General features: G+C 38.0%; 1 protein-coding gene and 1 pseudogene across 1 annotated transcript; both read right to left on the reverse strand.

Moving 5' to 3' along the window:
• LOC147828553 (uncharacterized) overlaps nt 1–12,077 on the reverse strand; it is a 52,022-nt pseudogene extending 39,945 nt beyond the window's left edge.
• A 5,424-nt stretch (nt 12,078–17,501) lies between these two features.
• LOC101724300 (melanoma-associated antigen B3-like) lies at nt 17,502–20,180 on the reverse strand. Its single transcript, XM_087209316.1, has one exon. It carries the CDS (start codon nt 19,092–19,094, stop codon nt 18,012–18,014), a length of 1,083 nt encoding a protein of 360 aa, XP_087065442.1. The 5' UTR covers nt 19,095–20,180; the 3' UTR covers nt 17,502–18,011.
• Nucleotides 20,181–21,593: the final 1,413 nt, after the last annotated feature.

Genomic DNA, 21,593 nt, shown 5'->3' on the forward strand with positions numbered 1-21,593 from the left:
GGCGGGGGACATCTGGCTATATGATGCCAAGCTAATTAAATTGAGATTAAAATTCTACAATTCCAAAGTAATCATTTCAGAAGTTGGGATGATTTTCCATCATTCTCAGATTTTGAGATAGGAAATGTCTTTCCATGCAACTAAAGGAAGAAGTGATAAGAAAAGAAGGGAAATGAGAGAGATTGGTTTCTAATTGAAAGCTTTCAGTCCATTTAGTTAAGGCAGTGACAACAGAAGAGAGAGTGAAGTATGATGAGAAAGAACAGAAAGATCCAAAATGTTAAAGTAGAGACCTATAGTATTTTCCTAAATAGAATTTTTTCTAACATATTCAAATATTAAATCCCCAGAAAGGACAATATATAGTAACTTGTAGGAGGATAAATATAAATAATAAAAGACCAAACAAAGGAGAAATGGCATATATATATATATATATATATATATATATATATATATATATGACATTGGAGATCCATAAAACATGTTAATGTTTTTCTGATGAAAAAGTATTTAGGATATTTATACATCATACTGATATATGTGGAAGTATAGTTCCTTATATCTACTGAAAATTTTAAAAATAGGCCTAGTAATATTTAGCATGAGTTTAAATATTAAAGCCAATATTCAGTAGCTTCTTATAATTCAAATATTATTTGTAGTCTAGAATATTATATATTGTACCATGAAAAATAAAACACAACATCATTATATCCACTTAGAAACACCAGAGAAGATAGCCAGTTCCAATCTGTAGTATCATTTAACAACAGGATATTTTCTGCATTTAGTATTTCTTTCATTTAGTAGAAGAGAAAATAATTCTTGGCCTAGACAAGGAAACTACTCTGAAATTCAAAAAATTTAAATACAGCACCCTATTTCCCACTAGAGTTTAATGGCATAATTATAAATGATGGCTTTTGTTGTGAGAGATTCATTTTTCTTAGTAAAACAACTGCATGAGTATATTTACTTTGGATTGTGTTACTTGAAATTTCAATTCATACTCTCACACTATCCATTACAACTGAGAAAAACTCATTTCATTTCATTACATGTTCTTGTGTCTCTGTATTTTTAATCTTAATTCTTTCAACTAGTCATGTTTTATGTGCTCTGCAGCTCATATTGTTCTTTCCTCATTTGAAATTCTTACTGAAATAAATTTGATATTTTATTTATTTCCCTTCTAGTTTGACAGAAGAAGTAATAAAAACACTCAATGTAGGTTTCATTTCTTTCCTTTCTAGCAATTATGCACTATAATTAGTAATACAAATTTATATATTTAGTTCATAAACAACTTTTTAGAGATATATACCTATATGTGAAGCATTTTGCTTGGGGCTGATATTTTTTTAACGGTATGGTATTTACAAGGTATTTGGAAACATAACAAAACCTATTTTCTTTTATATTATATTTTGAATGATATAAAATATGGAAAATTAAAATTTATAATATATGTAATTTTATATCAAATAAAGTAGAAAATGGAGGTTTAGTTGTTTTAACTTGATGTGATAACATTTCAAAATATAATCTATCATTTCCATTCATGATAATTTTTTGCTATAGTCAGATATTTTCAAATCCATGTGCATGCAGATGAAGCATTTTATAATAATTAATAATGTGAGTACATTCAAACTTATATCATACTCCTGGAAAGTCTGTTTCAACATTATGTTATGTTTTTATGTTATTATTTGAAATTATTTATAATGGCAGATGCTCAAAATTATTGATGGTTTGGTGAACACTTAATATGAAAGTTAGTATTTTAATTAAGAATTAAATTCAGAAATATTAAGGAAGAATGCATTGCATTGTTATTGATAATGTGAGTAAATTCATAACTATCACTTTCTCATGGTATTTTTATAGTCTTACCTTTTAAAAGTACAGTGGTAGGAACAGCTTTTAAAAATATTTCTAGGTTTATCACACAATCATGATATTTCTGCTTCTCTAATAGTCACAGAATGTCTTAGTTTATTTTCTATCCCTATGCCAGAATTTTCCAGACTGGATAATTTATAAAGAAAATGAGTTTATTTGGTTCATAATTCTAGAGAGAAGTCCATGAACATCGTGCCAGCATTTACTCAGCTTCTGGTGAGGACTTCACGCTATTTCAACTCACATGGAGTGGGGACAATAACACAGGCATGGGTAAAGGGGAAAACATCAGGAGCATCCGCTCTTTCAGGGCATCCCACTGTTGAGATACTAATCCTGTCCTACCAGAGCTACCTTAATCCTTCTTAATGACCTAATCACTTCTTAAGGGCTTCCTACTTGTCAACATTGTTACATAGGAGACCCAATTTCAACATGAATTTCAGAGAGGAAAAACCATGTCCTAAACACAGCAGAAGATAATTGATTTTTCCAAAAGATATTGCTGTAACAGTAAAGGCAAATTTAATTTTTCTACCAGAGAGGTGCCTATGGAGAGGGAAGTCTTTTTGGATTCACAGTAAAAGGATGTCTAGCTAATATTTTGTCAAGCAGTAATTTCCTTGCACAAGTCCCTCTCTTGTAGAAAGGTAGAACATTAGTAAATCATACCAGGATGATCTACGTGTGAGAGTTTTTAACCATCTCTCACCCTGTGTGCCTCCCACAGCTTTCCACACTGCTTCTAGGATTGGAAGAAACTCCTACCCACCACTTCCACTGACAGGATTTAGGCAAGCCCCTTCTCCCTCTGGGTGAGTCGAACAATTTCTAAAACCTAGAAATGCGTTTCTTATCACCACACCTGCACCCAAAGGTTTTGTTCCTAAATGGCATTATTGCCATTATAGTCCTAGCCCAATGCCAGGTCTATAATCATGACTAACTTAGGAACCCCACCATTATTGATCACATTATTTCTAAAGAAAAGTGAATTCCCTCAGCAATGAAATTATCTGAAAAAGAATGGACTTTTTAAAATACAAAAAGTGTTTCACAACCTCTCACATCAGAATCTACTTCTATTTTGCCTTTAATTATATATCTCAAAATCAGGCATTATGTAGTATCTGTGTCTGTGCTAAAATCAAGACGTCTGCTTTTCTTGGAAATCTAATTCCAAAATACAATAACTCAATGAAAACCCATTGCTAAGTTTCCTCTAGAATGATAAGAGAAGATCTTATGTCCACTGCAGAAACTTCTGCTTTTCATACATACTGAAGGTGACAGCATATTTTTAGATGCAGAAAAGCCTTGCAGGTTGCCAGCTTTTGGGGAATCTTACTTTCCCAAGTCCTCATGCTTTACTAGCTTCTTTCAAGTAAAATTTTCATGTGTCTTTCAAGCCTAACACCTGGGTTGGGTTCATGCATGTGATTCCTGTGCAGCTGCACAAGGGACCCACTCTTGGTACAATTTTCTATAGTCAAAGTCTTGAGATTTTCTCTCTAAACTTGTGTTTTTCAGTGGTCTGATGGGGCAATTGAACACACAAGTGGTCAGAGGAGATAATATTCACTGTGTTTTTCCATGGAGCTTCGGTGCCTGATTTGCATGGTGCATTCCCAAAGCTCTCCAGCTCCTTCCATGGAGCTCCTTCCAGGGGATCCATGCATATGAAGTTCAGTGTGACTCAAACAGGGGGTAATATGGTTTGAAATAAGAATGTCCTCCAAAGGCCTCATGCATTCATAGCCAATGCTTTGGAAAGGTGACTGAATCATGAGGATGATATAGCTGAGGGCTGTTAGGAGGTGGAGCCTGGTCAGAAGAGGCAAGTCCCTGGAGGCGTTACCAAGGAGGGTGTATTTCCCTCCTCAGCTATTCTCTGCTCTTTCTGCTTCCTGGCCTCCACGACTAGAGCAAATGTCCTCTGCTCAGGCTCTTCCACCACACCTTCTTATTTTGGAGTCAGTTGTCCATGGACTGAAAATATAAGCCAAAATAAACTTCTCTGCAGGGGACCGAAATATTGATTATGCTCAAAGCAGGCTGTAAGCAGTGCAGGATGTAAAGAGCTAACTCCACAACAGGCTTTATCGAAATGAGTTCAGCTGAAGCCTCCGTGCCGAGGTCAGAGTAAGTTGCACCCAAATTCCTTTCCCATAACTAAACCTTTCTTAACTAGAAGGATAATGTTCTATTGCAACCAAATATTTTGTCTATTCTGTTCCTAATTTGAGAATTCTTTGTCTTGTCCTTTATGAGGCTTGCTTACATTAATTTTCATGGAAACCACACAGACCTTACATCATTACACACAGTCCTATTCTTGCATGTAGCTCGCCTTTACCCCACTTGATCACCAGTAAAAATCAGTGGCTTGGACCAGCCAGTGCCTTTGTTGGCTACACCAGCACTGGTCTTCCCAGTTTCCCCAATTTCTGTCTCTTTTAGCGCTGTCATTTATTTTCTTTTTTTCTTCAGGCTTGCATCGTACACTGAGCAGGAAACTGGAGCCTACTGCAGAGGTTTCCAGTAACATTTCAGAGGTTTCCAGGACTTCTTTAAATTATAGATATCATATATTGTCTCTCAGTGATGAAGAAAGTGACTAAGACAGAGGGGAACTAAGTTAGCAAGTGAATTAACAGAAGTAGTACTAGTAGCTCTGAGAAATCACACTTTCTGTTCAAACCAGAACTTATTTCTTATTTCTTGAGCAAAGAAGTCCTGTATGATCCTGGGAGTGAACTGAACCATTGAAGGCTACCTTCCCCCTTTCCATAACAGGGGCACAATGCTTGTTTAATCTCAGAGCAGAAAGCAGATACTTGAGACTACGAGTCTCAACTGTGACACCCCAATGATTCATTTGTGTGAAGACGCAGTTTACTTTTTTTAGATTCTGAGATCTCATTCAACCTCAGCCTTCTCCCATTCTTTATCTAATCCTTCTGGTATGAAGTCCTCATACCAAAGCCTCATACAGTTGTGAATCTGCAGATCCAATCCTTTCGATGTTTGCTCCAGCTGACAACTCTGCTCTGACCTCTTTCCCACCCTTTATCCCAACCCTTCTAAAACTAAACCAGACCATTGACTCAGTGAGTGAACTTTGCTTAAAACCTCTCCAGTTTTGCCCAGATGGCTGAATTCAGTTTTTCCCTTTGGACTCAAAGTAATAACCCAGGCCCTGAAGCCAGTTCATAGCCCAGAGAGAATTTAAATGTCACCAGTCTCTCGGGTGAACCACATATGGAAATAATGTGTGAAGCCAGTGAAAATGAAAATAGGTGGTGTAAGTTGAAAGATGGTAGCTATTATGTAAAACTAATAGTCTATTCTTTGTTATTCAATTGTATTTATTGGGTAACTGTAGTGTTGTAGATTCTAGGAACATAGTGAAGAGGAGGAGAAAAAACAAGCAAAAATACTCTCTGCCTTTGCAATACTTCCAGTCAAGTATACAAGTACACGACATGCCTCCTTCATCTCTAAAACTTTTATTTCTATTCCATCCATGAGAGGAAGGTAAACATTAAAAAAAACACAAGGCTGAGACATAGACTATTTTAATTTCTCTTAGGAAAAATTTCTGAAAAGCCCAATTTTAAGTACTCCTTTTAAGAAAGAATATGCTTCATGGTACAGTTTTGGGTAACAGTTGAAAAAGATTGAGGGAATGAATGAGATTTCAGTAGCAAGAAAAAGAGCCATTTCAGTATCCTGGATGGGAAGAGAGCAAACTCTCATCATAGCCATCAATTATTATTGTAGCTTCTCAGTATTCATGCTCCAATCTCTGCTCAGGGAGTCTCTCAGAATGCAAGCTTTTTCTGGGATTCGTATATATATTTTCAATGTCCCGGAAGAAGGCTTTTGTGCATAGGAAAGATTATTTGGAGCACAACCTTTAAAAAGAGAATATTAAATTATTATAACTTCAACTCCAAAAATCTATTCTTCCTTAAACAGTGAACTCAGATGATACATTTTATCATTCTGTTTACAAATCAACAAGCTATTTGGCAATCTTTTTTTTTACAGAGGCCTTGCTAATTACTTCATCTTATGTATAAATTTAATCCATCATATTCTTGGTGATAATTTTAACTGAAGTATTGATGATTGTCTTTTTAAGTGCTATTTTTTGAGTGACAGAAAAATCTCAAGTACTATGGTAACTCTTAAAAGCTAATGAATTAAATAGGCATATTATTAAAGTAATTTCTCAAACAACCTAATTCAGAGCTATGGTCAAATAAAGTTTAGCAGCAAAGAGACAGGCATTCGAAACAATCCAGAGTGAGCCTTGATAAAGACATTGTACGGGAGAAAGTGGTAAGGTAAACATTTTAGATTGGATTTTTAAAATTGTTATTAAGATGATATTGCAAGCCTCATTAAATGTAGCATTTTCAAAGGCATAAAAACAGCTGGGGTCAGAAGTTATTAAGCTAATTGATGTTTATCAGAAAGTTGTTGAAGCATGTTATCATGTATGTTGATAAGCATCTCTCAGAAGGGTTCTTGATCACCGCACATCACAGAGTTCTGCCCCAGTGCAGGGTCTGGATGACTGGTTCTCTTTCTTAAGATGATGAGTCTTAAATTAATATCTAATATCACAGTAAATTTCTATTTAAAATCTCAGCCAAGTCAGTTACTCAGTTAACCAGTTTTAATTCTAATTACCCCATCATGGCAAGTTATTTATAATGTTAAAAACACTTAACATTTGTAATCACGTAGAATCCTCTTTAACACAGAAATGTGAATACTTTAAATTTGATTCCTTCAATGTTTTCATAGATGATGAGGTCTTTCCAGGGTTAAAAGTCACTTAGCCACTGGGGATACACTAATCCTGCTGACTGAATGAAGATCTTTACTGAAGATCTCAGCTGAATTTGAGGTCTGGGAATTCATCTATGGGTGACATTTTTTCTCCCAAACTTGCCAATCCCTTTCTCTCTTTCTTTCCTTTCTTTCTTTCTTTCTTTCCTTCTTTCTTTCTTTCTTTCTTTCTTTCTTTCTTTCTTTCTTTCTTTCTTTCTTTCTCTCTCTCTCTCTTTCTTTCTTCCTTCCTTCCTTTCTTTTTCTCTTTCTTTCCTTTTTTTTTTTGTACCAGGGATCAAACTCAGGACCTTGCGCTTGTGAGGCAGGCAATGGCACCACTGAGCTAAATCCCCCGCTATCCCTTTCTTTTAGTCACCATGTTCAACTCCTTAAGAGAATGTTGCTCTCTTAGCCCACATTGCCCATGTCACCTTATTTAACATTAGAACTGTCTATGTTTTCGATTACTAGTGAAGATTGGAACGCTCCACTAAGAATAGCTAACTTTGCTAAATGGTGTTACATGTATTTGCCTCTTTTGTATTTAATAATTTTTTGTCTAAATTTAAAAATGCATTGAGGGGCCGGGGATTTAGCTCAGTAGTTCCACCGCCTGCCTCACAAGTGCAAGGACCCATGTTTGATCCCAGGTAACAAAAAATAAAAAATAAAATAAAATAAAAAATAAAAATGCATTGGGGTCATTCTGGTAGATACTTCACATACTGAAATGATTTGGTCACGCCCTCTTTGAGTTGGTTTGGATCTTTTCATGGTCCAGTCTGGTGATATTCAATGTCCCCTGTGATAGCAGTGCTAATGGTGCTAATGACAGCAGATGTGGATGCTATGGAGGTATCCTGTATGAACTGTAAGCACCCTGGCATCCATGCTAGTGTGTGCCTCTGGAAACCATCCTGGGAGCTCCTATCAACCAGCTTCCTTTGGCTCCCCATCATTTTTTCAACCCCCCTGATAGCCTTCCAATACACTAGTACAAGGGGCCGGGGATTTAGCTCAGTGATGCTGTACCTGCCTGGGAAGCACAAGGTCCTGAGTTTGATCCCCAGTACCAGAAAAAATCAATGTACTAGTACCTTTATACTGAATTATTTGCAGTCAGGAGCTCTGATATGCAAAATTGTGCCTAAGGAAAGAAAACTTAATACAGATGTAATTGTTGAACAATACCATAATGGTTTATAGGAATTTCTTTAAAGCATGTGGTAACTTGAGGGGTATTTTAAAGCATTTAACTCTAAATAATATGTTCTATTATTTTGATAAGTAAGTAATAAGAGTATATTTAAAATTTGGAAGGTACATAACAAATTATTAAAAATGATTATCATTGAAAATGATCATTTTTGTATGATGACATTATAGGTGATACATTTTCTCCTTGTCTGTATTTTTTAAGTCCATAAAATAGATAATTTTTAAAATTTCAAACTTGCATTTTTATAGAAAATAGCATATATGACTTTACCATTGCTATCTTTTTCTAAATCAAAGGCCTATAAATGTTAACATTATCAAAATAGACTGTTTAGAATGTTACTGAAATAACAGATACAATAGATACAATATCGAGAGGAATATAGATACAATAGACACAATATCGAGAGGAAGTTAATTGTCACCTCTCAGGAACTATAGAAATTCAAGACACTAAACCTGAAGAAAATGTGTCAAAATCTTGTAAGACTATTTTATAATACTATTAAATTAAAAATTGTTCCTGTTCTGTTACTTCAAATACTCTAAATATTTTTGTGCTGTTAGATAGTGACAATCTTGTTTTTTAATTATTTATATCTACTGTCATAAATAGTATCATAAATAACTATCATAAATAGCACTGTATAAGAAAAATAATGCTTATGTTAGCATGTATTTCATTATTTATCCTACCCTTGAGCATTTGGTCCATCATCACTACCTGGGATAATATTCTCCTTGGGAATTTAATTTGAGAATTGAGTGCTATTGAGTAAAACAGATTAGAGTAACATTAATAAATACAAGCAGTCACAATGTAAAATATTTCAGGAAAATGGCACTACCAAAATTGCATTTAAAGCTTTCGATATCTCTTCAAGCACTGCTTTACAAGAGTCTTACTTGTTCTGATATGTCAATTATTCATTATCATTTAAGTTAAAAACATTTTCTAATTACCATTATAATTTCCTATTTGATTCAGGGACATTATAGTTTCATTCCAAGGCAACCGAATAAATTACAAAAACACATATCATTAAGAAAAATACCAAGTATTCTTAGAAATGATTGTAAATCTAAGGAAATCCTAATCCAAACACATCAGATTTAATATGACATCCACTAAATAATTAAGTGATTTGTCTGTGTGCTAAAGTTTAGATACGGCTTGAGCGTGACCCCCAAAGATCCATGTGAAATGCGGTCCTCAATATGGTAATATTGGAGACTGGTGAAAGGTGATTAGGGCATTGAGTATCACCCTCTGAAATGGTCAATACTGGTCTCATGGAATGAGCTGGTTGTTCTCATGAGAACAAGATGTTGTAAGAGAGCAAGGTGGCACCTCCTTGTTCTCTGGTTCCTGATCTCATCATGGGATTGTTCTCACATGTGCCTCCACCATGTTACCATCTGCCATGATGTGACCAAGCCACAAGTATCATCACCAGAGCTGGTGTCATGCTGTTTGGACTCATGGCCTCCAAAACTGTGAGCATGAACTAATTCTTTTCTTTATACATTAACCAGCCTCAGGTACTTTGTTATAGCAGTAGGAAAATGGACCAATACAGTAGGACAATAAAATATGCAAAAATATCTAACAATCCTGTGTTTTGCTTCAACTGTCAGTTTTATTTTTCTGCTTTAAGGCACAGCTGAGTGTTACTTCCCCCAACATTGTAGCTGTCCAGATTCCCTTGTTCTGGTTCCAGCTCTGACTGCCAGATTCTGGGACCTGGGGAAGGCTATTGTCTCACTTGGCCTTTGCTGTAGAATGAGAGGATATGTTTCTACTACTGTAGGGCTAACTAATGTAGAGATGTGGGGCAGGAGGAATTATCAAGGCATGGAGCCTTAACTTATACCCACAGGAGAATCTTGTCCAAAGGACTCCTCCAAGTGACCCACTCCCACGAAGAACCTCTTTCTAGGGAAAATAAGCTGATGTTTATTGGGCAGGGAGTAGTGGGTCCACTGGCCAGTCAGGTGTGAGAATCTTTAATGCACCACTGCCCCACAGATGGCAGGGGCCTGAGAAGAGATCTACCCTGGGTGTGGTCAGTCCATAGCTGATACCATTTGCATTCTGACCAGAATTATTTTCCATACAGGTAGATCATATGGACTGCAAAATAAGAGATTTGCTTAGCTGATAATTTAAGCATTTGTAACTCTGAAGAAACCAACTGATTAGACTCAGTTTTATAATTCCTCTTCAGAACCCAGAAATAAGTTACATTTAGGGCAGTTATTTTTTCTAATTAACTTTTCGTTTTAGAGTATTTTTAGACTTACAGGTCCTCCATACACCCCAGGTATATTTTCTCTTATTATCAACATATAGTTAATGAGCCAATATTGATAATTTCTTGTTGAAGTCCATGCTTTTTCAGATTTTGATTTCTTCTCTTCCTCTTTATATTTCAAGGTCCTATCCAAGACAGTAGATTACACTTAGCTGACTTGCCTCCTTGCAGCTTCAATAAATTAAGATTTAATATGGGCTTGAACATACCTTTCTTGCTCAGAGGCAAGTGGCCCTGATGTGTTTTTGTACTCTAAGTGCTGTGATTTTATTTCATGCTGGGGCAACTTGTGGAAAAAAGGCTATCAAGGAAAGGTCTCAGCTTGAGTATGGCAGTAATTGTGCTATTTTGAACGTCCCTAGGGGCAAGAATGGGGGTGGCGTTCCAACAGTGTCTTAAGTCTTAAGGATCTCAGAAGAAAATGTTAGGTCCAGTCAAGTCCCTAGGACACAGTGGTCACAAAAACAATGAGAATGATTTTTTTCTCATAACACTTAGTTTACTAACATACTCTACATTCATTCAATATTGTAGAGAACTTTCGTAAACACTTAAAATTAAGCAGTAATGAATAATACAATAATGCTGACACAACCGGTTTCAGCACATGAATGCCTGTTTTAATCTTAATGTATACATTTTTTTATTATGTTCACTGGTTATCTGAAATGTTTGGAATGAGGACCATTTCCTGTAAAATGTTGCTGGTATTATACATTCCACAGTGACTTGTGAAGAATGTGCTTGTGTCTGTGTAAAATATAGGGTACATTTGTGCTACTTTCTCTGAGTGGTCTAAGGTAGTTTTATCCTATTTCCTCATAAACATTCAAAGAATTATGGGTCATTGCAGGATTTACTGTGGCATATAGGCAGAGATCCAAAAAATATCATTGTAACTTTGCAAGCTGTATTCTATTTTCCAGGAATATTGAGTTGGAAAATGTAAGTGAATATAAAATATGTATATCAGAAGTGGTTCTTTGATAATATATGCTCTTGAGAAATCTGGAGCATACTAAGAATTTAAATGTACATTAAATATACATAGATATAGTTAAATATATGATGCATTTAAATATGTACATATATTTAATTATATTTAAACACATATATGTGTATACACACAAAACATCTACCAACATGTTTATGTGCACAATACTGTTTGTTGTTTATGTGAATAATCTTTTAGTAAGCATTTGACTGTGGCAATTACCATGCTAAATATGTTATATGGGTTTTCTCATTGATGCTTTTCAGTGACCCTGAGGGGTGGAATATTACTCCTCTTTTTTAATGATATGGAAGGGTGAAGTATCTTACTCAACATCTTAGATCTAGAAAGCAACGGAAACAAGATAAAAGCCCAAATTCAGTTAAATGCAGGGCTGACTTTTACCAGAGAGGTGTCATATGCTTCCAAGTGGGGCCTCGTGCACAGGGTGGTGGGTGCTCCTGAATTTACACAAAGGCTTCGTAAGACTGACACGGCATACTTAGGTGTTCAAGAGTCAACTTCCACTTCCTTGGTCCTTCCTTCTGAGCTCTTTGCCAAGAAAGAACAAAACGATCCTTTGCTTACACTACTTATGGCAGAACATTCCTCGCCCACTTCCCTGTGAAGATACACTTCTCACCAACCTTGCAATTGGCTCCTGGATCTAAGTTGTCATCTACTTTCTTTGCTTCAGCTGTTTGGACCGGTGATGTTTCTGACTGCTCCACGTAGCATTCAGTTCTTTCTAACATAATTGGACAGTTTTTTCGAAGAGAGTGGCCAAGTGTTCCCATTTCTGGGAAGTCTCAAAAGCATCTGTCCCTTATAATTATTGGCTCTCAATTTGACTTTTTCCTTCCTCACAGAAAACAGAAAAGGAAAATAAATAAGATTTGGTGTATGTGCTGCTGAACCGAGCGTGGAAAATAAGTAAGATTTGGATTTTAAGAATCTGGTGACCATTTCCCAGCTCTAAATGAGGAGAATGGTCCTGCTGACATGACATTTACTTCCTGACTGGTCATCTTGGCCTGCAACACAGCAGTTTCCCAATAAGCTGTCAAGATTAACTTTTTACTTTTTGGCATCTCCTAAAAGACTTTCAAAAATCAGCTGTAAAAATGATAAAGTGCAAACTCAAAGATAGATCATAGGGAGCAGATAGATCTTTTGCAAATGGGAAGGGGAAGAAGAGTTGGAAGGAGCAAGGCAGGATGAGAGATGGAGGAGACAAAAATAAGAACCAAGATGTGCGATGTACCTGTGATGTCATCGTCATGTACTGCAAACAGGTACTAATTAAAAATGTTTAATAAGCGAGGAACATTTTTATTTTAAGTATTTTAGGGCATGAGTAAAGTAAATACCTTCTCACAGGTGACTATGAGCTGCTGCTATCTGGCCCATACTCACCCCAGGCAGGAGCAGATCCTCTTTTCAGAAGTGCAATCAAGTATTGTGCATTTCCAGTCTCTCACGGGCCTGCCCCAGTGTGGCTCACTCAAAAGTGATGTGCCAGAAAATGGTCATTACAATTTGAAATTGGAGTCTAAAGGATCACAAATAAATATACAGACTACCCACAACCTGGAACAAACAGACTCTGTGTCAGCACGAAAAGCAAAAATTAAGTAACTCAACCCCAGTAAAAAAATCGTGAGAGCCAAACCATGAACTTTCACAGGAGTTAAAGATATACGCTTCTGATACAAAACTGTCTTCACCTAAAAGCAAACAGATAATCACAAGAGATTGGCTGTTCATCATACAAAAATTTTTCATTGCAGCCTTATGGTGCAGTTCTTAAAAGATAGACGACTTCCTATCTGGACGAAAAGTTTGCAAAAACAAACGCTGTGTCTCTTTCCTGGCAGTATGAATGATGGTGAAACCTGGCCTTGCACAGAAGCCTAACTATTCTCTGAAAACCACGGATGACAGCAGCTTGATCTGCTACCGCAGTGAGCACTAGAGACACCACAGGTGTCTGCAAATCGAACCCTCATTTTCCAAGCAATTAATGCTGATTTGCACCAATAAAACAATAACAAGGGGCCACAACTAGAGGTGCCTGCTGTTTCCTAGAACTGTGTCTGCTAAAGCAGCTCAGCCACAAGTCCAAGCCATGAGATCTCCTGGGGCGGGTGAGCAGCAGAGAGGAGCCCTAATCCAGCCATCCCCATGAATCTGGGGTCAAACAGGGATGATTCTTCATTCTGGTAATGAACTCCTACCTCCTAGAAAAGGACAAGGTTCTCTTCTGCTCAGACTCTCTTCACTGCCACTCCACATGATGGCAATGATAATAAATATTACTAAAATAAAACTACTTAAAAAAAATCACTGTACAAGAGGAGCAGCCCAATGGCAACCAACATTGGTTGTAGGGTCATTGTGACAATGAGGTTACATCCTATACGTCTGTGTGTTATCCTTTATAATAAAAAATATGTGTTTTGATTATGTCTCTGGTTCCTACACAGAGCTTCTAATTCCTAGGAATTCCTGGAGTCATGGAAGCACTTTTTGTTCTACTGAGGGGACTCTTGGTGGCTCCCAGATGGATCTCATCACCAGAAAGACCAAGGTGTGACTAAAAGCTCAGGATTTCCAGCCCCATCACCATGCTGAGGGAAGAGGGGAAGATCTGAAGACTGAGTTAATAATCAGTCATGTCTACCCAATGAAGCTTCCATGAACCCCTGCAGGATTCAGAGTTTTGGGCTTGGTGAGCAAGAACATGCCCAAGTGCCAAGTGTTCAGTACCCCAGCTGTACGGTGACAGCTGCTTCTGCACGGGACACCTTTCCAAACTTGCTCCAAACATTGTTTCATCTGGCTGTTCAATTTTACCCTCTAAAAATACCTTTCTTAATACACTGATAATAGTACGGCAACTATTTCCCTGGCTTCTGTGAGAAACTACAGCAAATTGTCAAACACAAGAAAGGGGGTGAGCGAACCTCTGACCAAAGTTGAGAGTAAACTGGGGCCCACTTCTGAGGACTGAAGTGTAGTGGGGAGGACAGTCTGCTGAATCCGAGTGCAGAACCTGTGGAATCCGTAGTAACCTCCCCTGCAGAGCTGAACAGCATTGTAGGACACCTAGATGGAATCCACAGAGAGCTTCTTGGTGTTGGAGAATCTTACTCCTACACTCATTTTGGTGACCAGAAATGTTGCAAAACAGAAAAGGTGTTGGGAGCAATGCTACAGTAATTCTAGGGAAAAATCATTTGAGTAGGCCTGGTTCTCCTGCCTACAGGCCACCTACAACATTCCAGACATAATTGCGTTTTGGCCTCGGGTCACAACTGAGACCTCAGTGATCCCTGGATGCTGTAATCTCCAGGACAAGACCACACCTGTGGGAGAAGCCAGGGAGGAACCAGATCTTCATCTGCGTAGTTCCTCATTGTTCTCAGATTTCCCCTGCCCCCCAGTCTTTTTACACCTTGTTTATCCCAATGTGAAGTACTGAACTCCGCATTTCACTTGTTACATTTATTTCCCCACGTACTGACTAAAAGGTGCTGCAAGCTAGGGGGGTTTTAGTCTTTGCTGCCCAGAGCAGCACTGATCAGACCCAAAGCTCAGCTTCTTCTCAGTCTCATTTGTCTACCTTTCCTGTAATTCGCCCTGTGCTGCCCTGGCTCGCAGGAGACTAGGACTCACTGCAGAGGTTCTGGGAACGTCCCCTTCCCCTGTCCCTACAAAAAGGGAACAATTTGCTTTTCTCCTATGTGTCTGGGATAAAAAAGAAATTTGAAGAGCGATGAGAGTGTAAAAGGAAAAGCACTTTGTTCTTTCTCTCTCACAATAGCATATCTCAATTTAACTGATTTTGACTTTAGAACTAATACTTAAGACACGGCTTTTCTGGTTTAATCTTGACAACAACAACAATAAAATCTATGATTCGGTCATCTATAACTATTTATTGAGTCTCTACCATGCTCTGGCTACTGTTCTGGGCATTAAAAATGAATAGCTATCAAACCCAAGACCTGGCTCCATGTGGCAGCCCATTCCTGTAATCCCAGTACTGTGGGAGGCTGAGGGAGAAGGATCATAAATTTAAGCTCAGCCTGGGCAATTTAGAAAGATTTTGTATCAAAATTTAAATAATTAAAAAATGGTTAGGGATGTAGTTCAGTGTGAAGAAGGTCCTAAATTCAATCCCCAACCCAGTTAATAACAAAATAAAGCAAAAAGACTTGTCTCATGGCTCTTAATCCAGTGGGACTGACAGATTGTCTCCAGTTCTACAAGTTGATGTACAGGAAGTCTATAACAGTAAGTGCTTTGCCAAGAACCAAAATGTTCTTTAAGGGCCCGGAAGAGGTATTAGAGGTAGCTCATAGGCCACCTTGTGCAGTGGAGGACTGGGGCAATCTCACAGCAGGCGAGTGGAGGCAGAGGGAACAAGATGAGGGATGGTGTGAGAGGAAACTGGAGGTAGGCAAGCGGAGAGGACTAGGGAAAAGATACACAGAAGAGCTTTGTGAACCTTTGCAAGGATCTTAGCTTTCTCCTGTAGGTGAGATGGAAGCCAGTCATGGCAGAGCTATGAACATGGACACATGCAGGACCCCACACCCCACAGCCCATGTATTAGGAGGATCGAGACAATTCGATGCGTGCAAATGGAAACAAACTACCTGGCCCTCAAGGGCAGACCCAAGTTTGGTTTCATCTGAATCATATACTATTTCTGGGGGTCGAGGATTCTTATACAAAAACAGGATATTGACTTAATTACCAATATTAGCTATAAAATGTATTTTTAGAACAAAATTTGTTGGAAAGAAATCCCAATAAATTTCAAACATAAAATTGACCTTTAATGAGATGAAACTCACAAAAACTGAAAAACACTGCTTCCTTAATTAAGTGCCTAATATACCAGTTTTCCCCCTTAATATATCTGACTGAATACTGTTGCTCATCTCTTCATACAATAAGAATAAATAACATTTGTCTCTCTGGGGAGAATTAACAGATAATTTAATCCTTTCTCTAGTTTGATTGATTGAATTTTACCCTCTCCAAAAAAAACATGTTGGAGCCCTAATCCCCAGTACAGCTATCCATCATTTAATGACCAAATTCTACACCTGCAACTTAAGTGAATTGGCTGCTGAATGAGGAATTGTACATAGTATGCACATTACAATATTCAGAACAAAGAAATGGTCAAAGAAAACTTCAATTTCATGACTTTGTTTTTATTTGCCTAAATTACAGGCGGCACTGTAATGTATAACAGAACATAAAACTACAGTACTGTACTATACAGTACAGTCAGCAAAAAATGACAGTGCTGTAGAAGAAACCACTGTAAGGCTGCACTGCCATTCATGTTCCTTGGTCCTAAATCCCATGTGGTGCTAAATCCAAGTGATGAGTCCTAATTCCAAACAGCGCACCTCATCCAAAGTTTGTACAGCTGTTGAACAGGCAGTCCATTAAAAAAGGAATATCTGTATATGAGAAAATTGTTTTTTGGGGAGATAGAGTTGATGGAGATGGAATCAGCTAAAATGAGGTCATTCTGGATTAGGGTAGCTCCCTAATCCAATATGACTGGTGCCCATGCGAAGTCAGAGAAACAGAGAATGACATGAAATTGCAACATCCAGGAATACTGGGCTGCCAGTACCTTTAAAAAACAAAGAAGGACCTGCCCTTGAAAAATTTGAGGGTGCATGGTTCTACTCACAGCTTGAGTTTAGGCTTCTAGAGCATCTCTGGAACTATGACAACATTTCCATTGTCTTAAGTCACCTAATTTGTGATCCAGTGTCATGGAAGCCCTAGGAAAATAGTACATCCTATATGAGTAATCAAAAAACATTTTAGTAGAGAACTTGGAAAAAAATGACTTTTAATTTTACAACTTGTTTTTGATAATGTGATGAAAATATTTAGCACTTTTTGTTGACTCATATATTTGAACACACTGTGTGACTGAAATTTTTGATAGAAAGAACTCCTGTTTTGAATAATTTTCAACAAGAAACAAATCATTAACTTAAAATTTTGCAGGGCTGATGATTGGAAGGATTTTGTGCAGACTAGCCTCAGCCTCTGGAACATCAAGCTTTATTCCTCCTCTATCCACGTTTTCTTTTTTTTTTTTTTTTTTTAAAGTTATTCATTTTTATTTGTATGAAATTCAGAAAAAATAGAATACAAAACCAAATATTAACCACCTAACACCTTTCCTAATCCTCTATTCCACATACTTTTCTGCTATTCTTCACATTCTAAGAGATGTTTAATCAAATTTATGTAACTTTTCAGTATGTCAATAATGAAAATTAAAGTTTTCACCTTTTTAAAATAAAACAACAAAACTTTTAAACTCATTAACACGTGTGAGCAATCTTTTATATGCTTAGATTATAATGTTAAACATAGCAACATTATCCAAACTATTCAAGTGAATTAGGAACACAAAAGAATGCTAAACTATGTTCCCTCTAGACACTGTCACCCTTCACTGCTAGGAACAATGTCTCCTTTCTTCAGCTGCAATATGAAGCATCTTCGTCATCATCTTCAATGACTATGGGAGAAGTTATTATCAGGGGAATAGAACTTTGGCTGTCTGTGGTACTTGTGCTATCACTGAGTGAAATTATTTCATCAGCGCTCTCTTCTTCTCTCAAAGCCTCTTCATACCTGGCCTGGAAGGCAGTAGGTGTAGTATCATTGATCTTGGCCTAGAACTCCAGGACTTTCATCTTGCTGGTCTCAGCATAGGCTCTTGGGCCCCACAGGAACTTATACTGGGGAGGATCACTGTAGGGTACCTGGTGGTAGTCCAGGTATCTCAGCTTCACTAGATCACGTGTGATGAGCTTCCTGGGCTCCCCAAAAAGGAAGTGTTTCTTTCCAGCGTATATTTTCATCTTATTCAGAAATTCCCAGATCTCCTCCTCAGTGACGGAATTGCCCTTCATGAAGATCACGCCCAGAAGGTTCATCAGGAGACCAGTCTTGGGAAATCCCCTTCCACGCTTCAGCATCCCATTGTAGGGGAGATTCATTTTGCTGACAAGGATATAATAATGCTCGGTGCAATCAACTTCCTTTAAATCCATGCCAAATACCACCTCTATGTTGAAAGAAGCTCTTATCAGGAGCTCTGGGAAGCATTTCTTATACTTTCTCTTGATTATCTTCAACATATCTTTTTTCCTAATAGGGTTTTGCATCTTGTGCATTTCAATGATGTAGTTCACCAACCTGCTGGCCATTTTGGTTAGAGCATCTCTGGGAGACTGTACAGTGGGGAATGGAGCCTGAGAAGAAAGATACTTTTTCTTACATTTGCATTTGGTTCCTTCATTTGATCTTGGGTTTGAGTTATCTGTAGCTGTCGTAGCAGAAACTGCTCTCTGAGAGCCCTGTGGAGGATTTTGTGATTGAGAAGCAGAATCTGTACAAGGGATAATGACCAAAGGAGGAGCAGATGAAGACCAAAAAATGTTCTTCTTGGTAGCAGGAGCCAGAGCTTCCAGGAGGACCTGGGTCTTCCCTTCTACTGGGCAGGGCTTCTTAGGAGCTGGAGCTTCGTGGAAAACTTGGTGCTTCTTAGGAACCGTAGCTTCCTGGAGGACCTGGGTCTCCTCTTGGATTGGGCTGGGTTTGTTAGAAACTGGAGCTTCCTGGAGAACTTGGGTCTTCCCTTGGTCTGGGCAGTGATTCTTAGGAGCCAGAGCTCCCTGGAGGACCTGGGTCTCCTCTTGGCCTGGGCAGTGCTCTTTAGGAGCCGGACGCTTTCGCTTTTGCGTCCGAGGCATAATGGATGTGCAGGAGAGCCCATGAGGCAGGCACCCTTTTGTCCACGGAGTATAGTAGCTATGGTCAGAAGCAGCAGGCAGCAATGTGGGAAGATGGCAGGAAATGAGGTTACCTGGAGCTGGAGCTGCAGAAAGCCAGACGCCGCGCTGCTCGCCCCTCGCGGCTTGCTCGCTCACTCGCCGCCCACGGTGTGCTCCAGCAATTTCTGTCTATCCACGTTTTCATAGTGCCAAGAGCCTGATTCACGTTCGCATTGCAGGACAAGCCCTGGTCCACCACATTCATGAAACTGATGCCTTGTGAGTTGGCATTGGGCATGAGAGGAAAAATCTGGGAAGCCATTCTGCACTTGGAGCAGCTGGCTAGAATTTCTTTCTAACCAGATATGATTGAGCATCATAAAACCATGCAGCAACAAATCCAAGCTTTATGCATCCCCAACTTACTTTACTCTCAGCTAGAACCCAAAAATGTGCTTGGAGCCTGCAGTGCTTTCAAGTGGAAAGAGGAGTAGGATGGAAACAGGCAGTATCCTTGACCCTCCAGATTAAATATATTACTTTTACAACTTCCACAAAGCCTCACAAGTACACTGTTAGAGTCCTTCCCAGGGCCATTGAAGGACTCCTGTGCAGGTGGAGACAGGTAAATCTTGTGTCTCATTAGTGTGGTAGTAAATTTGTCTTATGTTTCTCATTTGCTGTTAGGAACCCGATTTGTTTTTAGGACAAGATGGTCCCAGGGCCCAGATTTGTGGATTTGCTTTGCCCTTCCGTTTACCACCAGGGTTCTCAAAGCACAGTGCATGTAAGAACCACCATATAGGTCTTTGTTTCTGAAATATAAACCTTATGAGTCATTTACAGAGTTCTTTGAAGGAAGTCATTAAAGGATAACTCCCTGTGTAGTAGAAACTGCATAAGAGCTCCCTTCAAAAAATCAGATCTTTCTACAAATAAGCTATGGAATATACCTTCTAAAAGAACAGAATTAGAGTAATATATAGAAGAAACAAAAAGGTTGTTTTTGTTAAGAAGCAAAAGGTCTCCCATTATTGATTTTAGAAAAAGGTGAGTAGTTTTTGCTAATTTTCTATTTAAGGGATGAAGCCACATCTGACCAAAAAAACAATTTCTCAATAAATCTATTATCTGGATAAGTAAAACCTGAACACTCAACATGAGATACCAAATTACTCATCAAAATGTTTTATTTCATAAGAAACTAAATACTGTAATTTAAGTTTAATAACATAATATTATAAAATTATTAAAGTCTACTTCATTTCCCAGCAAATGAGACGTGAAATAATTCAAGGATCTTTTCCAAGGTCACAGAGTGGGTATTTATCCTCAGCACACCTGCTAATAACAGACAAAAAATTAGTAATAATTATAGAAGTTTCTCAGACCTCAGCAATTGCCAAAATGGTATCTTCAGTCAGTGGGAAAACTTATTTTACACTGCTCAAATTCAGACAGATGCTCGTGGGTCCTGAAATCATAATGACTCACCACTGAAAAAGTTTATTGTGAGAAGTCACTATCCCTATGATACTGCACTGAATTTCACTTATAAAATTCCTCTGAAAGCAAACCAACTTAGAGGTGATGATTTTGGATCCAAGAATTATTACCTCAGATAAACCCATTAATGAAGTATTTCAGCATAATGGACTGTATATTTTTCTCTACTTTTAAAAAATCTTTTCTGTTCTTCCTTCCAACCAAGTTGTTTACGTGCACTGATTTTTTTCTATCTAGTTGAAATCATGAACTTGATTAATTATATTATGACCTTATTAAAGATATAGTCACTGGATTCAGAAAAGAGAAAAAATTTCCAATCCAATCTCTTAATTTAGAGATTAAGAAACTGAAACAACAGAAATGACTTCCCATGACTGTATTATGAATATGGACTAGAATTTAATTGCTTTGATATTTACTCTGATTTCTCCATTGTGCAGTATTGCTCTCCTATGTTATGTCAGTCTTCTTAGACTTCCCTTTCATATCATCCTCCTTTCCTCTGCGGTAAAACTGAGACTCCTAAACTTGACATTCAAGGTTCATTCCAATTTGGTGGAGGTTATTATGCTAATCATGTCCCTTATTATTCCTCAGCATAAATATTCTACTACACTAGTTTGATCCTTCAGCTGCCTTGCTGTCTGTATTAGGATTAAGACTAGATAAGAGACAACTACTAGATTGATGAGAATACCATACAAACATAATAATAAAGCAAATATCTTAGCGGTTCATTTTAGTCACCTCACACAACTTAACAGAAGGAGGACTCATTCATTTTGGCTCCATTTCAGTCTAAGGTTGGCCAGCTCCAAGGAAGCATCAGCAAGGCAGTGGGGCCAGTGGAAGAAAAGCTTCTAATGTCATGGTGACCAGGAAGCAGAGAGTCAAGGGGGGGAGGTCTAGGTCATGCCCCTCAGGATCTGCCTCTTCCAACCAGATACTACCTCTTAAAAGCAAGTCAGC

This window comes from Heterocephalus glaber, unplaced genomic scaffold (assembly GCF_053883595.1).
Source record: "Heterocephalus glaber isolate CG9 unplaced genomic scaffold, H.glaber_assembly_v1.0 deba00001004, whole genome shotgun sequence".
NCBI lineage: Eukaryota > Metazoa > Chordata > Mammalia > Rodentia > Bathyergidae > Heterocephalus > Heterocephalus glaber.